The following is a 22,124-nucleotide window of genomic DNA, read 5'->3' on the forward strand; positions in this document are numbered from 1 at the left end:
ATATTTTTAATTGTCTAGCGAAACCCATATAAATAATACTATTTGACATAAATTAATTCTAATTATACCCTAATAATAGCTCATTAATTCAAAATTTAATTCTTAAAATTAAAATTAATTTTTCTTTTTTTTCTTTACATTGTTAAAAAAAATGTTCTTCCCTATCTTTTCTCAAATTCAAAAGTTATCTTGCTTAGCTCCCTATCCTAAATGAAAGTGAGATATATATAAATAGTAACACACTCGTGAAAGGTTGAAAGCAAAGTGAAGAACAACCATGAGTGACAACAAAGAGTTAATCTCTTTTTTAGTGAAAACAATTGAAGGGAACGATTACTTACTCATTCAAATCCTTATTCGTGTGCCTCTCAAAGATATCATAACCTTCAAATGTGTCTCCAAGTGGTGGCTCTCTCTCATCTCCGATCCTTTCTTCAGCCGCTGCCACGCCACCGTAAAACAAAGAGTTTCCGGTTTATTCTTAGATCTCGCCCCCGACACCGGATTGTATCAGGAAGTGAAATTCTTCTACTTAGACAAGAAAACCTACTGCTCATCCTTTTCATCATTCTTCTCCAAAAATCCCAATCTACGTTCTTTGCTGACAACACAATCTTGCAACGGCTTGATGCTGCTCGAATCGGAAGACCCCGTGTTTATCTATAATCCTGCCGCCAATGACATGAAAACCTTGCCCTCTTGCTTTCCATCGTTTGATCCATTAAATTTGCAGTACTCTCTAGTTTTTGATCCTATGCGTTTTCTCGGTTATAAGGCTATCTGCATTTTTTATTGCGTGAATTCAAAGAATGAATGCTTCCAAACCATGATTTACTCTTCGGAATCCGGTGTGTGGAAGCGCGGGTGTTCCTTTCCGCCTACCTTCCCCGTTGATTTCCATAGGGCGACCTATTTGAAGGACTCAATTTATTGGATCAGAAGCAAAATGACACTGCGTTTTGATCTGAAGGAAGAGTGCATGAAGGATGACATGCCTCCGTTGCCGCGGGAAACTTGTCATTATGGATACCTTCTTGCGCCTGCATGCGGTTATTACATGAATTTGGCTGAATTTGAATCTGGTGAGTTCTTTGTATGCGTCTTTCGGTTGAAGGAAAATTATTCTTCACCAAGGTGGGTTCACATGCACAACATTATTCTTTGATCTTTAATTTTTCAAACTGCTTTTAATAGAATTAGATGCCCTTATACTTATAGAACGGATGACTTGTTCTCTGTAAGGTACGAATACGTTTACAGTATAATACATTTCATTGAAGATAATGAGGATGACATGGGTTTGTTGATACACCTACCGGACAAAGTTGTTGTTCTACCGATCTCCAGACACATCCTCAAGTGTGGCTTCACTTTCTCTCTGTTCGATCTGACTCCACCCAGATGACACCCCCATTCGTTCGTTGACGTTGCCTAGCTAAACATCTCCGTGAATGTCTGATCGTGCCGTGCGTTATTTTTTGCGTTGGCCATCTGCATGCCGACCGTACACCAAGCCGTCTTTATTGTTGCAGCTCATCACCACCGTTGACAACAACGACAACCACCTCGACATCAATGTATTGTTCAAAGCCATGTCCACTCCGTTCTCGCCTCTCACGGTTTCGACCGCATGATTTTCTGTTGGTTCTCACTTTTTTCTTCCCTTCTTTCTCTGCCATCTTCACCATGAATCTCACAACGCTGCATAATATGGATGTAAAAGGCTACGTCTACAGTAACATGCTGGACGTGCTGCGAGAAGGTATGCAGCAGAAATTTTATATACGCACGTGCGTGTTTATTTTGCATGTATATAAGATATTTATTTTTAATATAAATGGGATGTTTATTCTTCATGTAAATGAAATGTTTGTTCTTCATTCAACAGTCGAGAGATTAGAAGGAAGTATAATTAGAACTAAAAGGGAGGGGGATAGTTAAAATTTCCAATAGTAGAGTTAAAAGAATTTTTTTAACTTGATTTGGGGGAAGTCTAATTAGAACTAAAAAAATATGTTGTTCATATTTTTTATTGTCTAGCTAAACCCATATAAATAATACTAATTGACATAAATTGATTCTTATTATACCCTAATAGTATCTCTTTAATTCAAAATTTAATTTTTAAAATTAAAATTGATTTTTCTTTTTTTACTTTACGTTGTTTAAAAAAAACGTTCTTCCTTATTTTTTCTCAAATTCAAAAGTTATCTTGCTTAGCTCCCTATCATAATTAAAAGTGAGATATATATATATATATAAATAGTAACACATTTGTGGAAGATTGAAAGCAAAGTGAAGAACAACCATGAATAACAACAAAGAGTTAATTTCTTTTTTAGTGGAAACAATTAAAGGAAACGATTACTTACTCGTTCAAATCCTTATTCGTGTGCCTCTCAAAAATATCATAACCTTCAAATGTGTCTCCAAGCGGTGGCTCTCTTGCATCTCTAATCATTTCTTCAGCCGCTGCCACGCCACCGTAATACAAAGAGTTTTTGATTTGTTTTTAGATCTCACCTCCAACAAAAAATCGTATCAGAAAGTGAAATTATTCTTCTTAGACAAAAAAGTTACCACTCATCCTTTTCATCATTCTTATCCAAAAAAAATTTACACACATAATTAATTGTGATTGACACATGAATAAAACAATTTCTACCATTGAAAAATTTTTGAGTGTCCTTGCTATAATTCTATAACTTTAAGAATCTTTAAACACGAGACTGATATCCCATGGTAGACTGAAGACCCAATTAAGTGGAAAGGTTGGTTTTAGAGTAATTACCCAAATCAGTCCCTGAGGATTTTAGAATCGGATATTTTAGTCCCCAAAGAAAATTAATACACAGATTAATCTCCAAGATTTTACTCTGGCAGACAAATCAGTCTCCAGTTCATTTTCCGGCAGTGTAATTATCCAAATCAGTCCCCAAAGATTTTAAAAATGTATATTTTAGTCCCCAAGAAAAACTAATGTACAAATTAATCTCCAACATTTCTCTCTGTTAGACATAATAGTCTCCCGTCCAAAAATAAAATAAAATAAAATAATTATTATTATTAATTGCACAATAATATTGTACTATATTTTTTGTATTTTTTAGACAAAAATAATGATAAATTTATTCATTAAATTCTTTTATATATATAGTCACTCAATAATAATAATAATAATAATAATAATAATAATAATAATAATAATAATAATAATAATAATAATAGAGATTATTTTACAAGAAATTTAAAGTTAAAATCATTTGATATTTTTGTATTTAATATAATCAAAAGATGTCCTATGTAAAAAAAATATATGTTTGTATTAAAAAATATGTATTAAAAAGAAAATATTTAATTTGGATTTATATTAAATATATTTTTTAATACAAATATTTTTTTAAAATAGTACATCTTTTGATTATATTAAATACAAAATATCAAATGATTTTAATCTTGAATTTCTTGTAAAATAATCTCTAATAGTTTTATTTATTTATTTATTATTATTATTATTATTATTATTATTATTTATTATTATTGAGTGACTATATATATATAAAAATCTAATGAATAAATTTATCATTATTTTTATCTAGAAAATACAAAAAATCATGGTATAATATTATTATGTAATTAATAATAATAATAATAATAATAATAATAATAATAATCAATAAAATTATTAGAGATTATTTTACAAGAAATTTAAAATTAAAACCATTTGATATTTTTATATTTAATATAATCAAAAGATGTACTATTTTAAAAAAAAATGTTTGTATTAAAAAAATATGTATTTAATATAAATCCAAATTAAAATATTTTCTTTTAATACATATTTTTTAATACAAACATATATATATTTTTTTATCTAAGACATCTTTTGATTATATTAAATACAAAAATATCAAATAATTTTAATTTTAAATTTCTTGTAAAATAATCTCTAATAATTTTATTATTATTATTATTATTATTGAGTGACTATATATATATATATATATATATATATATATATATAAAAGAATTTAATGAATAAATTTATCATTATTTTTGTCTAAAAAATACAAAAAATATAGTACAATATTATTGTGTAATTAATAATAATAATAATTTTATTTTATTTTATTTTTGGATGGGGAACTATTATGTCTAACAGAGAGAAACGTTGAAGATTGATTTGTACATTAGTTTTTTTGGGGACTAAAATATCCGTTTTAAAAATCTTTGGGGACTGATCTGGATATACACTGCCAGAAAATAAACTAGGAACTAATTTGTCTACTGAAATAAAATCTTAAAGATTAATCTGGGTATTAATTTTTTTAAAAAACTAAAATGTCCGATTATAAAATCCTCAGGGACTGATTTGGGTAATTACTCGTTGGTTTTATTGCAGGTTAGTAATTTTATGTGCCACACAATTTATCTCTCGATTCACCCATAAAAAACTCATGATGAAAACTTTTCTTTAACTCCAACACATCCTTCAAATAGGATCTATTTCCCACAATTCAACATTTCCTCTCTACGCTTCCACTAATTGTAAGCAAACAGACTCAATAAGCATTTGCTTCCAGTCTAGATTTTTGTTTTTATCTATTTTATTTTTGCTAATATTGGTGGAAAGGATATTAATTAAATGTAATTTATATAAGAAACAATTTCATTTGCCATTAGTCTAAGTTTTTGCTATTTTTTTTTGTAATTTAAAAGAAATTAAACGAAGAGCAAAAAAAAAAAAAAATTTTTATTAAAGGATATTAATTAAATGTAATTTATATCTTTAATGTATTGTGGTTTTTTTTTCATTACTACTCACGCATGACGCATTTATATTTTGAGACCCTTGGACCTAATCTCATTCTTAGTGCGAAGTTAAACCTGGTGCAGTTTGTTTAAGAAACAATTTCATTTGCCATTAGTCTAAGTTTTTGCTATTTTTTTTTTGTAATTTAAAAGAAATTAAACGAAGAGCAAAAAGAAAAATAAAAAATTTTTATTTAAATAGAAATAGAATCACATTTAAGATTATTCTCAAATTTCTTTTGAAAAAAAGAAAATTCTATTTGATGATGATATAATTTTATTGTTATTTTTGTTATAGTATCTGTCACTGTGTTTTTGTAATTTTTATGATCAAACGAAAGTTTATACATCGATTTCAATACATGATATTCTTTATTTTAAACACTAAGAAATCAATAAATCCAAAATCGTCTTGATAATTAGAAACAAGATTAAACGTCTTCACAAAATCTGTTTTACAAATAACATCTTGTTGATTTATATCTCGTGCTAAGAATATCCTCTCTAAATAATAAATAATTCTACTTGAAAAAATATTATTACTCTTAATTATTTTCAAATATTTTTGTTGTCAATTTTTATTACAATATCTGATAACACAAGTAAAATCAAAATAACTAGTATCATAATTAATATTAAAAATATTTATAGATAAAAAATTTTAAGAACTATTTAATGTAAAAGGAGATACATATATTTTTTTTTATGTATGATCAAATTAGATGAATAATCTACTGTACTTGATGCATAAAAAAAATTAAAAGATTCAACCTAAAATAATTCTACATATCAATTCTTTCGATTTTCACCTTTTAATTTAGGTTCTCATTGATAAGTTCTTTGAAAGCCCCTTTGGGAAACCCAGGTTACTAAGGATAAAAAAAAAAGATAAAAACAGGTGTTTAAAAAGTTTAATAGGCCAATGAACCTTGGTTCTAATGGCATATTTCTTTTTTCTCACTTTAAAAGTCTAAGATTCAAACCCTAGAAAATGTAATTGAAAAAAAATATGATAAAATGTGTGAGAAATGTGTGAATGTGTTGTATATCTAGAATTGGAGTTGTCCAATTCACTACAAAAAAAAAAGTTTAATAGAAAAATTCTTTTTCTATCAAATTCTATTTTCGCTATTAATTTTTCTATCTATTTCGTTTTCATCCTTCGTTTTCTTATCACTCGGCTTAATGTACTGTGTTTTTTTTTTGAATTTTTGCTCCATCATATTTTGGGCCCAATACTAAAATGTATACTTGGGGAAACTGGGTAGCCCAATATCATCATTTTTAAAATAAATATTATGTAGATAATAATTAAATTGATCCAATAACATAAAAATACACTACACTCTAAATTACTCATCTAAATTTTAATAATATTTTTATTGTTTACCTATATTTTTTGTTTCAAATCTATTCAGTCATAACTCATAGTACGGTATTTAGAAATTGAAATCAAACTTGTAATTGCCATCTTTTTTAGAGTGAAAGGTGAGAAGTGTCGTTTAGTTGTTGTAGATGAGCATTGAGAAGTGAGAAGTGAGAAGTGAGAAGTGAGAAGTGCAGAGAAAGACGGAAGCGGCGTAGTGTTCGTCCCTTTGAGTTATTTGGTGCATCTTGGTCGCCATGGTATGCAACCGGTTCCATAATTTTTGCTTCTTGTTATTTTCCTGATTTGCTTAATTGAACTTGTGAACTGTAAATGGTTTGGTCAGGCAAGTGATAATAAGAAGCTCAAGTTGTATTCATATTGGAGGAGCTCTTGTTCCTTCCGAGTCCGAATTGCTCTCAACCTCAAAGGTACCCTACCTACACTTGCTTCTTTCTTCCTCTTAAAATGATTCTTATTTTCATTCTTTTCAGGCCTAAAATATGACTATATACCCGTCAATCTCTTGAAGGGAGAGCAATCTCATCCAGGTTTGTTCCCTTCCTTTTATTTTTGGAAACATGGGGGTTTTATTTAATAGGGGTCAAAATGGTTATCTTGTGCAGTATGATTGGTGTTTACTCGATATTTATTTGATCATGTTCAGAATTCCTCAAGCTCAACCCTGTTGGTTTCGTGCCGGTTCTGGTGGATGGCGATCTTGTGCTTGCTGACTCCTTAGCCATTATTATGGTCATCCCTCCAACTTCATATCTAAATGCTTTCTTTCTGTACCCCTTTCCCCCTTTGTTTCCCTCATTCATATTGTTGTTTTCTATGTACGCAGTATTTGGATGATAAGTATCCTCAGCACCCTTTGCTGCCTAGTGATATTCACAAAAGAGCAATCAATTTCCAGGTACACCTGCTCTCTGTCAGTTAGTGGTTGCAAACTCTAATGAATGCGTTGCCTTCTAAGTTCTAATCATGTCATCTCATCCACAGGCTACCCACATCGTTTCTTCCTCCATACAGCCTCTTCAAAACATAAGCTTTCTGGTGTGCATTCGGTTACTGATTTTCTATTACGAATGAAGCCGCTCTTCCTGGATGTTTCAGCTTATACTTTACACACTATGTCCACTGTTATTTGCAGAATTACATCGGGGAAAAAGTCGGCCCTGACGAAAAGCTTCCTTGGGTACAAAGTGTCCTTAGAAAGGGCTTCACAGGTGATGTTTGATTAACGTGCTTATACACTAAAGGCTTCAAATATGCATTTCTGTGTTTTTAGGGCATATTCTAATGCTATCTTACTATTACCACTTTTGTTTCAGCACTTGAAAAACTCTTGAAGGACCACACGGGAAGATATGCAATGGGAGATGAAATTCTCCTGGTATGTTGGTATTTTAAGGGGGCAGATGATTCCTTTTCACACTATCAAACTTTCCTATGTATTACCACAGGAGATAATTAATCAACATACTTTTGCTCTGAACTTTGGAGTTTAAATTGGTTGTTATTCAACAAAGAACTCATTTGATTGTTCATCCAAAATTTAATAGGATTAGCCTTAGAAACAAGTTCTTGCTAAATATTTTTTGGAATATGCTTTTCAACTTAGTGTTACACATCTTAGATTCTTATAAAACATGTTGACTATTATCCTTTTCAGGCTGATGTGTTTTTAGCGCCTCAGCTTCATGCAGCATTTACAAGGTTCAACATTCCCATGGTAGTATTCTGTCCTCCTCGTTTGTTTATCTTTAGTGTGGAATATAAAGGATAGCAATTTCACTTGTATTTCTATGGTACCATTACTGTAGCATCTAATAAAGGCAATGATTTTTACGCATGTGATTTTTAGTCTTTTGTTTTGTCCACCCTCTAAACTTAGGCTATTGCCTTGAACTTTAAGATTCGGTACATTTAAATTATAATGATCAAGTGCCAAACCATTTATAAAGGTGTCTTTCAAGCTAATAATCTGAATGTGTAAGATGCAACATTGATTTAGAGTTGGTTAATATCTCTTTGATAGTGCTTTACTTTTATAAAAGACTAATAATCTGATAGTAGGATTCCACAGAATTGCACCACTTTCCAAAGGTTTGTGCACCACTTGCATTGCAACCAATGTTTGGAAAGTGTAACTGGTTATTCAATCATAAGTAGGTGTAGTTAATAGTGAAATCATCTATGTTATAAATTCTAAAGTTTCGAAATTTATTAGATGTCAAGTTACTTATCTCTGTCTCCCACACAGAATGAATTCCCCATTATGTCAAGATTGCATGAGACGTATAATGCTACCCCAGCATTCCAGGAAGCTTTGCCGCAGAACCAACCAGATGCAGTACACTAGTCAAGCCAACAATCTGGGAGCAGTACGCACTTTGGTTGATTTGTAAAATGGATATGCATGTAAGGTAATTAATGTATAAATAAGGTTGATAGGGATATTGCACATGGCACCATGGACAATGGATATGCAATGTGTAGAAAGTAACAAAATGAGTTATTATAAACTACCCTGGAAGGGTGAGAGCTTATGTTTTTTATTTGCAAAATGATTCTGAGCTTGTTTCAATTGAAGCAGTGATAATTTAATTCAATCAAGCAAAGTGCAACTCTGGTGAACTCATCTGGCAGGGAAGTTCTGATAGATAACCATTGCATATTGTTATTCTTGGACCGAAGATGAAAATATTATTCTTTTAAAAAAAAAGAAAAAGAAAAAGGAAATAATGTTTGCCTTCCATATCTCTCTTGTAAAATGTAACCTATGGCTATGGGCTTTCTGCCTTTAACTCTTATAATATCAGAAACTTGAACAGCTGAACTAAAACATAATATTTTGTCCGAAAAACAAGAGCAAAAGAACTGGTACATAATATCGTGCTTTAATTCTTATTTAGAGATTTTTAGATTTGAATTATACACATGGAAAAATTATTTTAAATAGTGCCAATAGAAATGATGGGTTCTTTGATCTCTAAAAACCAGGACATATATATAATTGTTTTTTATTTTTTATGCGAAACAATCCGATAAGTTTTTATTTTCTTTTAAAAAAATATTTTGCATGAAAAGCTCTAAGGTAGCGTTTGGAAGAGATAGAGATTGAAATAAAAATAAAACTCTAATTTAATTGCACAAAGAATAAAGTTGGAATTAATTAATTAAAATAGGGTTATTTTAGATATAAAATGTTATTAAAATTTAGTTTCTATCTTTAAAAATTTCAGTTTAGAGGTACCGGAGACAGAAACTGAAATTTTAATACTAATTTCTGGACGAACAAACATGATACCTCGAAACAAAAGTTACCTAATATTTGACCATGTTGTTGTAATGAGAAAATAGAACTTGATCGTTTTTTCTTTTGTAATGGAAGCACGAATTTGAAAATAGCATTGGAAAGATACGCAAAAATAAATAAGATAGCATTGCGAAAAATAATCAGTGTATAACTTCCAAAACAGAGGAATGACGTTAGTTAGAATATTAGTTAGTGATGTAACTAACTCAAACTACTTAGCACTATAGCAGTATCAATACCTATAAGAGTGTATGGATGATATCTAAGTGTGACTGTGTGAGAGTGAAAGAAACTTCATGTGCTGAAAATTCAGAATCTTTCTTACCTCTTCCAAAGGATGAACGGATAAAACAAAACAGTTGATTTGTTTGACCGTTGAAAGTGAAGAAGGAAAAGAAAAAAAAAAATATAAAGCGGTGATGTCTGGATAAGAGTTGAATGAAGTGTGCAGAAAGAGAAAGTAGTTTTGCTGCATCTCCATCTCAATATGGTATCCTTATGCAAGCAATTCCACAGTCTTGTATTATATTACTGATTGTTTTGATCTAAATTGAATTGAAAACGACATGGTTTGGTGATTCAGGAGAGTGAAGCTGTGAATCTGAAGCTGTATTCACACTGGATGAGCTCCTGCTCCTTCCGAGTTCCAATTGCTCTCAACCTCAAAGGTATGATATTTATATTCAATTCTACTTCTACATTCACATTCCTAATCAATTCTCATTCTTTCAGGCTTAAAATACCACTATGTAGCTGTCACCGCCTCCTCCAAATCTGACCCCGGTTTGTTCTAAACCTATGCTATGTATGTATTTATTTCTGTTACATGTATTGTTAAATTGCCTTGTTTAAACAATCATCAGAGTTCCTCAAGTTGAACCCTCTTGCTTTAATTCCCGTTCTGGTGGATGGCAATTTTGTTCTTGCTGAATCCTTAGCCATTATTATGGTTGGTCCTCCAACTCATGATTTAATTCCCCTGTTTCTCTTATATATTCAATTATTCATGTTCTCTATGTATGCAGTATTTGGACGATAAGTATCCTCAATACCCTTTGCTGCCTCATGACATTCCCAAAAGAGCACTCAATTTTCAGGTACACCTGCTGCATAATCTTAAGCTCTAGTCCTTTTGGTTACTCGGTTTTCTAATCGTGTTATCCACTCTCCACAGGTTGCACATATTGTTGCCTCATCCATACAGCCTTTTCAAAACATGGGGTTTCTGGTACCTATCATATTCATGCAACCTGTTTTTTTATGCAACAGTGTGTATCAAACAGCAAAAATGTTATGTGCACATCAAACAATCAGTCACCAAATCAATTACTATGTATTTGTGTATAGATATTTATGTTGTTTAACTCATTTTCAATGTCCATTTTGTCTTTCAATATGTATTCTATATTGATGGTTGATTTTTAATGCACATGTAGCATCATTGATCAAACAGCTTAATTTTATGTTTTGCAGAATAACTTCATCGAGAAAAAGGTTGGCCCTCATGAAAAACTTCCTTGGGCACAAAGTGTCATTAGAAAGGGCTTCACAGGTGACACTTCACTGAATACCATTAAGATATATTCTGGTTTCTTACTTCCAAGCCAATTATTCATTTGAGCGGTTTTTTTTCTTGCCTTAATTAAATGCTGCATATTTTGCATTATTTTCAGCACTTGAAAAGCTACTGAAAGATCAGGCAGGGAGATATGCCACTGGAGATGAAATTTTCCTGGTATGTGACCGACTACAAATTCAGTTATCACAAGCTTTTAAAAATTAATAGGATTAGCTATGTCAACAAGAACTCGGCACAGTCCCAAGCCGAAAAAACTAGGAGGGTTGTTTGGTGTGCTACTGCCAATGTAAAACAATGTCGCATCCCAATACATGGCCACGAGCCCACGACACAATGATGTCCTTGAAGCCATGTTGGGTTGTGTTAGGCCTGCGACAGCCAACGTAAAACAAGGTCGCATCTCAAAGCATGGACACGACGCAATGACGTCTTGATCCATTTAGCCTACCCCACTTGATGGGAAAAGGCTTTGTTAAATAAATAAGCTAGCTGTGTCAACAAGCTTCTTGGTATATCTTTATAGGCTGCTGGTTAATGCTAGTTTCACACCAGTGCTACTTTCAATTAATATGACATGTTGATTATCCTTTGCAGGCAGATTTGTTTTTAGCACCTCAACTGTATTCAGCATATAAGAGGTTCAACATTTCCATGGTAGTATTCTGTGTATTAATTACCCCATAAGAAATATGTTATCCATGTTTGACATGATATGATATCTTTTATAAATTCCAAAAATAGCTGACAACTTTCTTATCTCTTTTATTGGACAATCAGAATGAGTTCCCTATTCTATCAAGATTACATGAGGCATACAATGGCATCTCGGCATTCCAGGAGGCTTTTCCAGAGAAGCAGCCAGATGCTGTAAACTCTGATTGAATTGATTCATGCTATACAATGAACACAGATCATCATATCATTTGATGGATAACTTTGACGACTCCTTAAAATGTAAAGGCTTGACTCTTGAGTCTTGAGCAAGTTACCGTCAACGTTGGGAATCCAGTGAGACATGCTCAATGTCGTCGAAAATCAACCATGTGGCTGAATATTATTGGCCAAAGATTTGCGCTGAAACGTTCAAAGACAAAGATAGAACACACTTTTTCTCTCCTATGCATAGAGAACAACTTCCTACAAAGGATATATAAATTTAGCCCTTTTCTAATTTAATATGAATGTGAGATAGTACCAAGTCGGTGATAGTACTTAAGTCTTATTGGCCACTATTGTTTTTCATTTAAATGTTTCAGATTTCAATAATGAATAAATAAAAAACATGAAGTGGAACTTGTTATAGTTGACTGACTTTTGGAATAGACAAGTGAGGAAGGGTGTCAAAGTAGATTAGTATACTACTCTCTATCTTCAATTATTTGTTTGAATATAATACCAGTTACAACTGATGTACACTGTGAAGGAAAACAAGAGGCAATAACATATATGTAAATATAAGTACCAGAAATAAGCAGCAGCATGTATATGTAAATATCAGCAGACGAAAAAGAAAAAGAAGAACAACTGCAATAAACTCAAATAAGCTTTTAGGGACTGAAATAATGGTGCAATAAATGCTAAGCATTAAAATGGAATAGTTGGTTGAATTGATGCCATGACATTCAAAGGTGATCTACATAGCTAGCTAAGTAGCACTCCTAGGTCGATGGTGGACCAAACCTTTTTGTACTACTTATAAACTTCACTATTCAATTCAGTGTCTCATTGTTCTTATCTGAGTAATATTTCTTGGTCTTCTAATAAGACAACATGTCAATGCTGCATAATTAACTGTATTATATACTGTATTGTCTTCTTTTTAATATATTCCAAAGGCGACTTATTTAACGCGTGCTCTAGAAACATTTTTATTCTTGAGTTTTATATATATTTTTTAACTTTTGAAAATGAAAATAAGTGTTTTTAATTGTACATAGAACACGTACTAGGACCACTGCAGGAAAATGCAAGAATTTGTCTGTCTTTGCTGGTCCTAACTGTATTACTATTGGGTATTTATAGTCAAGTTGTTCATTATGTAGCTGATACTCCGAGATTCCAAAACAAAAACATTACTTCAGCATTTCTAGATTCAATGTGACAGAAAATGAGAAAATAAGAACAAAAACAATTTCAACATCCAGTTAAGCATTTCTTGACTTTTCTTTCTACTCTTTTGGCAGCTAATTCTTGACTTCTCCTGTATTATTGAATGAGGTGGCGAGTGAATTTGGATATGAAAGACGGATACCAAGGAAGAGTTATCAGAGTTGAAGGTTTTAGAGAGCTAGCTCTTTGAAGTTGATAATGAGAGAAAGAATACTAGTTCTTCTGCTGCTTGTTTTTAATTATCTTGCAAAAGGAGAAACTGCTGATGAGGATTGTGAGTTCAGTTTACTAGCTATATAACATCCTATGTATCATATGCCCTTCATAATTTTTGAATGTAATCTTTAGTATAAGGTTCTTTTATTAAATATTTGTCATTCATAGAACTTAGTCATTTCAAAACCAGAAGCACCAGAGCTATTTTAATTGTTAGGAAACTAAAACTGTGTCCTCAAGTTCTAGGAAGAGTCTGTTACTGTTAGTATTAAACATTTCTGCAGAACATCATGACCTTGTCTCTGTACTTTCTAATGCAGTGGTCACTCTAAAGTCTCTTATGGATACCTTGAAGAAAACCCCTCCTAATTGGGAGGGTTCGGATCCTTGTGATGCTTGGGATGGAATTAAGTGTGAGAATTCACGTGTTACATCCATGTAGGTTCTCTTTCAATGATCACACTCAGTTGCTTCCTTCTCCTGGATTTACTGTTAAGAGATTAACCTGCTATCATTTCAGAACATTGTCAAGCATGGGTTTGGAAGGTGAACTTTCTGGAGATATCGGATCACTATCCGAATTGGAGACTTTGTAAGTATTTTGTTTTCGTTGCTTGTATACATTTCATTTCAGTGTTTTCTTGCTAGCAGTTTGTGTGCAATTTCCACTCTATTTGAATCTGTATTTTTTTTTTCCAACTAGGGATCTTTCTTACAACAAGGACTTGACTGGGTCACTTCCAAGAGCCATTGGAGAGTTGAGGAAACTGTCAACCTTGTAAGACAGTACTGGTTGTTCAATTAGTATCACATATCTGAATTGAATTTGATGAAACAATTCTTAACAAAGAAAGATGTTTCTCGTTTATCTTCAGAATTCTTGTTGGCTGTAGTTTCAATGGTCCTATTCCAGATGAAATCGGATTTCTGCAGGAGCTTCGCTTTATGTAAGGATTGTCAACTTTGTTATCTGGTGAAAGTATCTAGAAATATATTCTGGTTGGTCTGACTGAAAAGTCACTGAACGGTTGCTTCATGTTTAAGAAACTTGTTTATATTTTCTATCAGAGGCCTTTTCCTTAGTATCTTTATCTTTTGTAACTTAATGATTTCTTGGATCATGGTCTAAATCAGTTACTTTGAATTGCAGATCCTTAAATTCCAATAGCTTCACTGGGAGGATTCCACATTCTATTGGTAATCTATCGAACCTATATTGGTTAGATTTAGCTGACAATGAGCTTCAAGGACCTATACCAATTTCTAGTGGCAGTGTACCTGGTCTTGATAAGTTGCACCATGCCAAACATTTGTGAGTCAACTCTTTTATTTTCTGCAATAAATGGCTTACTACTTTTATGTAGAAAAATCCATCTAATACATGTTAGATGCAGTCATCTTGGGAAGAATAATCTCTCAGGCAATATTCCTCCTCAACTTTTTAGCTCGGAAATGGCTCTGATTCATCTGTAAGAATTCTTCTAATTTATTTTCATATAGTGTCTGCCATTATAGTGACACTATTCCATTGTTTTGGTTTTCCAAGTAAAATTATGTACTTATCTACATGAAGAACTTTTTGGTCAGGCTTTTGGAAAGCAATAATCTCATAGGCAAGATTCCATCTACACTTGGATTGGCTAAGAACCTGGAGGTCTTGTGAGTGTCAATTTTTTCTTTTGTTTAAAAAAAAAAAAAAGATTCAATGCCTTTTGCTTTTGTCATTAATGTGCTTCGCGGGTACAGGCGCTTGGATGGTAATTCGTTAAGTGGACCTGTGCCTTCAAACATCAACAATCTTACCAATGTTCAAGAGCTGTAAGCAGACAAATCAAACATGCTAACACTTTTTTTTTTCCTTTTTATACTGTTTCTGAGAAAGTGAGCTTTGTTAGTTTTAAGTCTTAACTTTGAACTTTATGCCGGTCAGGTACTTGTCGAACAATAAACTTTCAGGCACCCTGCCCAGCCTTAGTGATATGAGTGCCCTCAACTACCTGTAATTTTGCATAACATACATCTTTTGTAATTGGATTTTTACTGTTGTTATCATTGAGATATATCTTTTACTTCATGACACCAATCCCAAGTAACTTCAATTCTGTTTTTGAAGGGATTTGAGCAACAACACTTTTGAGCCACTGGATTTCCCGTCGTGGATTTTGACTCTTACTTCTTTAACAACATTGTATGTCTTTCCTTGTGCACTTCTTTGATCTCTCAGTACTGTATGTGTTTTCCTGCTATGAATCAGCTCTTGTTTTCATGGCAGAAATATGGAGAACACACAACTTCAAGGAGAGATTCCTGATTCTTTGTTTAGTTTAGTCAGTTTGCAGACTGTGTAAGCACACCTATCTTGACTAGTATAGTTTTCCATACAAGTAGTTACACACTAAAATATGATTGCAGGGTGTTAAAAGACAACAAAATAAATGGAACCTTGAATGTTGGCTCCACCTACAGCAAGCATCTGCAACTTATTGATCTTGAAAATAATGCAATTGACAATTTTGAGCAAAAACATGACCATTTAAGTGTCAGGATAATGTAAGCCAAAACTTTTGTATCTGCCATTGCATACTATTGTTTGAGATTCATTATTGCTGTATGCAGTAGTAGACCTAACTATGGGTTGACTTACCTGCAGACTTAAGGGTAACCCAGTTTGCTATGAAACTGTAGAGGGGATAGCTACTCCCTACTGCTCCGATAATCAGGCTAATCAACTGTCATATAGAACTCCATGGAATAACTGTCAGCCTAGTACCTGCAGTTTGGGACAGGTTGCTAGCCCCAACTGTGAATGTGCTTATCCATATACAGGAACTTTAACTTTCAGAGCACCTTCCTTTTCAGACCTTGGAAACAAGTCTTACTTCCAACAGCTTGAGAAGGGTCTAATGCAATCTTTTGAGTCTCATCATCTACCTGTTGATTCTGTTTTGTTGAGTCATCCAACTGAGGATCCAGATCACTATCTTGAATTGAGTTTACAAGTCTTCCCAGCAGGGCAGGATCGTTTCAATCGAACAGGGGTTTATACCATTGGTTTTCTGCTAAGTAACCAGACTTTTAAGCCTCCTAAAGTTTTTGGACCATTTTACTTTGATGCAGATAAATATGAACACTTTGGGAACTCAGGTAAGTCTGTTTCCTTCCAACATGGTTAACTTATTAGTAATATAGCGAATATAATTACCCAGAAAGCTCGGTCTCTTACTTTCTCTTGATGCACAAGGTACTATGGAGTCAAGCAAATCAGTTAACATTGGAATCATAGCTGGAGCAGCAGTTGGTGGTTGTGTGCTGGTAGTGTTATTAGTGGTAGCAGGTGTTTATGCTTTCTGCCAAAAGAAAAGAGCCGAAAGGGCAATTGGACAAAGCAATCCTTTTAGTAAGTTAGCATTGAGTTGCAGCATTGTGGTGGATCAAGCATCCATCTATGAATTTTCTTACATATTTAAATTTAACAAAATGCAGGACGATGGGATACAGCTGAGAGTAAGGGTGACATGCCTCAGTTGAAAGAAGCACGTCGGTTTTCTTTTGAAGAGCTTAAAAGATACACGAGAAATTTTTCTCAAGCCAATGATATTGGATCTGGGGGTTATGGGAAGGTCTTCATTTTTATTTCACTTTGAAAGATACAATGTCTACAACATAATAAGTTCATATTTCTTCATGATAATGAAAATGTTGACACTACTTCACAGGTTTACAAGGGAACCCTCCCCAATGGACAATTGCTAGCAATAAAAAGAGCTCAAAGAGAGTCCAAGCAGGGAAGGCTTGAGTTCAAAGCTGAGATTGAGCTCCTATCAAGGGTCCACCACAAGAATCTTGTTACCCTTATAGGATTCTGCTTTGAGCATGAAGAACAAATGCTGGTTTATGAGTTTGTTCCAAATGGAACATTAAAGGACACTCTCACAGGGAAATCAGGGATTAGATTGGATTGGGTTAGAAGGCTAAAAGTTGCACTTGGAGCTGCACAGGGTTTGACTTATCTTCATGAACTTGCTGATCCTCCCATCATACATAGGGATATCAAATCAAACAATGTTTTGCTGGATGAGTGCCTAAACGCCAAAGTTGGTGATTTTGGTCTCTCCAAGTCTATTGTTGATCCCGAAAAAGATCACGTTACCACTCAAGTTAAAGGAACAATGGTGGGTATATACTATCTTCTACTTGTACACTACCATGTTCACTTTATAAAAATGTTAGTACTTAACAGTAAGAAATGGTGTTGTGGCAGGGTTACCTGGATCCAGAATACTATATGAGTCAACAACTGACAGAGAAGAGTGATGTATATAGCTTTGGAGTGCTGATGTTGGAGATTATATCTGCAAGAAGACCAATAGAAAGAGGGAAGTACATTGTGAAAGAGGTCAGAAATGCAATGGACATGACAAAAGTGCTTTGTGGTCTGCATGAAATTATTGACCCCAGCATTGGTCTAGGGGCCTCTAGCAACATTGGGCTTGTTGGTCTGGACAAGTTTGTGGATTTGGCTATGAAATGTGTTTCAGATTCAGGTGTTGAGAGGCCAAAGATGAGTGAGGTTGTGAGAGAACTAGAGAATATATTGCATCATTCATTAGCAGCTGGTGGTTCAAATGATGAATCAGGTTCCATGATTTCTTCCAGTTATGAAGAAGTTAGCAGAGGTAGTTCTAGTTGCCATCCTTACAGCAGTGAGTCCTTTGATTTGAAAGCTGCACTTTCATATCCAAAAGTGGAACCCAAGTAACTAAGTCACTCTTCACTTCCAAGTCAACTTGTTTATCATCTAAGTGTATATAACATAATATAGCTGTTAGCTAATTATGATAGATATTATTGTTGTGTTATAAAAAGAAAACATATATTCATATTCCAAGAGTGAGTAGATTGCAGCTATGAAAAGGCCAACTTTACTACAGAAGAATAATCTAATCAGAGTAAGTACATAATTTCTAACTAATTCATTTATCATCATCAAGTTAGCTATACCTCAGGATAAGGGTTCAATATTCTCATATAAATCACCACATGCATTCAATTCTTGCCTTGTGGAGCTGCTTCCAATCCTTTCAACCTTACCCACTCTCCATTATACTGCTCATATCTTCATATAGGAAAAGGGCACCTTTAACATGTGCACTAATTATAGTCACATGCACATGTTTCTAAGATAGCATGTGAAATTTTCAACTTTTAGTTACGTCTCACTTAACTTGAACACAGATATGTACATCCATCAACTCCCTGATTCTCCACCTTTGCCATTTTCTTCTGTCCCATTCTTTCGTGAAACAAAAGATATGTAATATTATTAATGAAGTACAAGTTAGGATTAGCAGGCCGGGATTTGTAACAATAAAATCATATGTGAATGAACTTAATAAGTGCAAGCAACTATTGATAAACTATATAGAAAATAATATATAGACATATAGCTGTACAAGTACAATATAATAATTATGAGTCACCCTAAAACAATAACTTCATCTTGTAATGATAAAGTTAAACTTAGCTTCTTGTTCGTAAATGGATTTTCTTTTTGTTTCATCAGACGGAGAGGAAGAGGATTTGCTGGCATACGTTATTGACTTCTTTAATTTTGTTCCATACTACTACAAAAAATACTACGTGCACGCCAAAATTACTTTTTTTTTTAGAAATGCTATTTGTACACCAAAATCAGCCATTAATGTATTTCTGTATAAATACATGTGTGATTTAATTTATTTTCATAGTGTATTTGTATTTCAGCATGTATTTTATACTGATGGTTGACTTTAGAGGCTGATTTTAGTGTACACGTAGTATAATCCTTTTTTTTTTTGTAACTATTGATCAGTTTACCTAATATTTATTGTAATTAATGAGAATGAATTGTGAAGCGTTGAAGCGTGACTATCAAGTATCAACTCCTAGCTATTTTAAATTTTGAAGTGGAAGCACTTCCTAAATATTAAGTAGCTGAAATGCATTATTATTCAGCCACAGTAGTCCCCACAGGAATTTGAAAAGCAAATAAAGGTGGAAATCAATTGGAGGCAGTCCCAGCAATAAAGTTTCTTTAAGTTCCTTCACGTTCTTCCTGCCTATCTTCTTCTCAAAAGATGATCGAGAAACGACAAATAATAACGTCAACGGCGGCATCTAATTCCAAATTAAAACTTAAAAGTAAGATGCCGTTTTCTGTTACGTACTTAGTTCCTCCCACTACTTGTCCTTGCTTCAAACTTTAAACTAAATAACTGATACACACACACTCATTAAATTGACAACATAAAGCAAAGGCTTATTGGTTATCACTAATAATTAATTAAACATTTTTTTATATATATTGCAGTTGCAGTGCCAAAATTGGCTCACTTGATTATAGTATATATATATATATATATATAGTTGGTGTTACTCTCCTCCAATCTGTTCCCTCCAAACTTTACAAATATATAGAAGTAGGAATTATTTTTGAGGTTCAATTGGCGGACAAGCTTGCTGGGCCAATTTTTTAAGGTTCTCAATAATCATGACCAGTTTTGTGTTAAACCGGTTGACAAAGCACTTGGGCAACCATCCAGCAGGATCCAGCTGATCATCAAATCAAATCAAATAATTAAAAGAAATTAAACATGATTAGTTGGTCCATAATGAAAGAATAATTACGTAGATATATTATATATAGATATTATGTACCTGAACAACATAAGTAACGACACATGAATTATCTTCAAGCTTGTCAACGACCCATCCAGATTGTAGCAAGAGGGCTCTGATGGCATTACTTTGCTTGGGATGTAAGCCAGCAGCAATTTCTTTTGGCAGTGAAGCAACCGCCACCACCAAGGTCCCATCTTGCATGGTCTCACGCCGCTCGTACACTATGAATTCTCTATTCCTGAACAGAGGCTTCGAGTTTTCTCCAAACCTTAGCCGAATTATGCTCAGGTTCTCTTCCAGATCTTTTATGTACCGAGCTTCCACCAGATCCGAGTCCCATTGCTGGCTTAATTAATAATTCATCATAAAATTTAAAAAAAAATTAACCCAACCAAAATGTATTTTAAAAATGAAAAATAATCGATTTTAACTATGTGAGATATACACTAAAATCAATCAGCAGTATAGAATACACATTAAAATATAAAATATATATTAAAAACGAGTTAAACTATACACATATTTATCTCGACTAATTTAGTAACTAATTTTTAATATGCCTATAGAGATAGAATGGTTGATGTAAATACAGTGTGTGAATGTTTTGTCGTGTTGTCTGTGTACAAATAAAGCCTACACAAGCTGAATTAGCTAACTAATGAGAAGCATGTGTAAGGAGAAAAAAGGAATAAAAAGTGGAAAACGAAAATAGTAAAAGACAAGGAAGCATGTATATTTGGTATGGATGTGAGGCAGAAATTAAAACGAAGAAGGGATAGGATTAAAGAGTAGAGTAGATAAAGACAAAAGTTGTCTCGTGCTGTAAACTGTAATACCTTTGCAGCGTCAATGGCGTTGGCGACAGTGATGAATTGTTGGGGAGAGACAGAGGGAAGAACCCAGCGGCTGCGGAAAGTGTGGAGCGAGCCTGACCTCCGTTTGGAAATCTCTACACCGTTGTCGAGAGTCAGGAGCTTCCAACCACCATCATTATCATAATTACTATTAATAATGTTAATATTGTTGTTCCCTTTGTTATTATTATTTGTGTCTGAAGCAGCCAGAAGCTCCTGAATGCAGCTCTCACTCGCGAACTTCACATACCTTCTAAGTGACTCCTCGCTTATTGACCTGATGACCAGAATTCAATTCAATTAGCTCTATGAGAAACGAGGAGAGAGCCTTTAAGTTTGAAATACATACTCACCAGGATCGACTGCACGGTGTGGGACTTGGACTGTTGCTCATCTCGATCTATAAACTAAGGATAGATGTATGTATCAATATATATAAAGAAAAGAAGTAATTAAAGAGAAAGTGTGGAGCGGTGATTGCAGCACATGCAGTGCCAGAACAGAAGAACACTTACATGATTAGATCAATAACAATAACCCCTCTCTCTTCATTCTTTGTGTATAAATAAAAGTAAATAGATAGATTCTTTCCTTCTCCAAAAGCAGCACCAACAAGAATGGAAAATATGATGCACATGGACTGTTGGGGGAATTAAATTACAAGATTGATAATTAATTAATTAATTAATTAAACCGAACTGCGGAGATGGACTTGGAACTCTCAACTTTGGAACCTTATACATACATCACATTAGTGTAAAGGTGTAACGTATTCTTTCTTTTATTGGCGTGTGATGGTTCCTCTGCAATCAAAAAACCAAACCCTACCATACAACTTTCTGTAATGGAGGGAGGCCCCAGTCACGTGCCATGATAGAGCAGGCAGAGAGGAGGCGGTCCCAATTGGACTTGTTATTTGGGAATTGGGATTGTCCTTAGCGTAACGTTAGGTATGGTTATGTATGTAAATGTAATACTTCCCATTCCTATTTCTTTCTTTATCAATTATCACTACTACACTTCTCTCTTCAATTCCACATGCCTCTTCGCTAGTGTGGACCGAGGGAGTAGTTAGTTCAATACCAAAATGCCCATCCACTTTGCACTTTTTTTATTCCTATATTTACCAATACACATTTAAGAAAGTGGCTTTCTAAAAGACACCTACAAGTATAATGAAAGCAACAAAATATTATTACTCCC

At 33.5% G+C, this 22,124-nt stretch overlaps 3 protein-coding genes across 3 annotated transcripts; 2 read left to right on the forward strand and 1 right to left on the reverse strand.

The window, feature by feature from the left end:
- The first annotated feature begins 6,206 nt into the window (after positions 1-6,206).
- Positions 6,207-12,384, forward strand: LOC130934393 (uncharacterized). Its single transcript, XM_057863972.1, has 20 exons — positions 6,207-6,438; positions 6,525-6,609; positions 6,673-6,729; positions 6,846-6,931; positions 7,026-7,097; positions 7,184-7,237; positions 7,335-7,410; positions 7,516-7,577; positions 7,857-7,916; positions 8,448-8,545; positions 9,948-9,993; positions 10,087-10,171; positions 10,236-10,286; positions 10,367-10,452; positions 10,529-10,600; positions 10,678-10,731; positions 10,977-11,055; positions 11,177-11,238; positions 11,677-11,736; positions 11,860-12,384. The coding sequence occupies exons 1-20, from the start codon at positions 6,436-6,438 to the stop codon at positions 11,962-11,964; spliced, it is 1,353 nt and encodes a 450-aa protein (XP_057719955.1). The 5' UTR covers positions 6,207-6,435; the 3' UTR covers positions 11,965-12,384.
- Positions 12,385-12,974: 590 nt separating this feature from the next.
- On the forward strand, positions 12,975-18,346 carry LOC130971891 (leucine-rich repeat receptor protein kinase HPCA1-like). Its single transcript, XM_057897141.1, has 18 exons — positions 12,975-13,465; positions 13,728-13,845; positions 13,928-13,999; positions 14,111-14,185; positions 14,283-14,354; positions 14,558-14,719; positions 14,802-14,876; positions 14,995-15,066; positions 15,154-15,225; positions 15,338-15,406; positions 15,521-15,595; positions 15,680-15,751; positions 15,820-15,957; positions 16,058-16,551; positions 16,649-16,804; positions 16,891-17,027; positions 17,124-17,579; positions 17,669-18,346. The coding sequence occupies exons 1-18, from the start codon at positions 13,390-13,392 to the stop codon at positions 18,164-18,166; spliced, it is 2,889 nt and encodes a 962-aa protein (XP_057753124.1). The 5' UTR covers positions 12,975-13,389; the 3' UTR covers positions 18,167-18,346.
- A 1,123-nt stretch (positions 18,347-19,469) lies between these two features.
- LOC130940607 (uncharacterized) lies at positions 19,470-21,858 on the reverse strand. Its single transcript, XM_057868809.1, has 5 exons — positions 21,437-21,858; positions 21,275-21,328; positions 20,904-21,198; positions 20,104-20,409; positions 19,470-19,998 (listed from the first exon to the last, which is right to left on the reverse strand). The coding sequence occupies exons 2-5, from the start codon at positions 21,313-21,315 to the stop codon at positions 19,873-19,875; spliced, it is 768 nt and encodes a 255-aa protein (XP_057724792.1). The 5' UTR covers positions 21,316-21,328; positions 21,437-21,858; the 3' UTR covers positions 19,470-19,872.
- Positions 21,859-22,124: the final 266 nt, after the last annotated feature.

The sequence above is a fragment of the Arachis stenosperma genome, chromosome 1 (assembly GCF_014773155.1).
Source record: "Arachis stenosperma cultivar V10309 chromosome 1, arast.V10309.gnm1.PFL2, whole genome shotgun sequence".
NCBI lineage: Eukaryota > Viridiplantae > Streptophyta > Magnoliopsida > Fabales > Fabaceae > Arachis > Arachis stenosperma.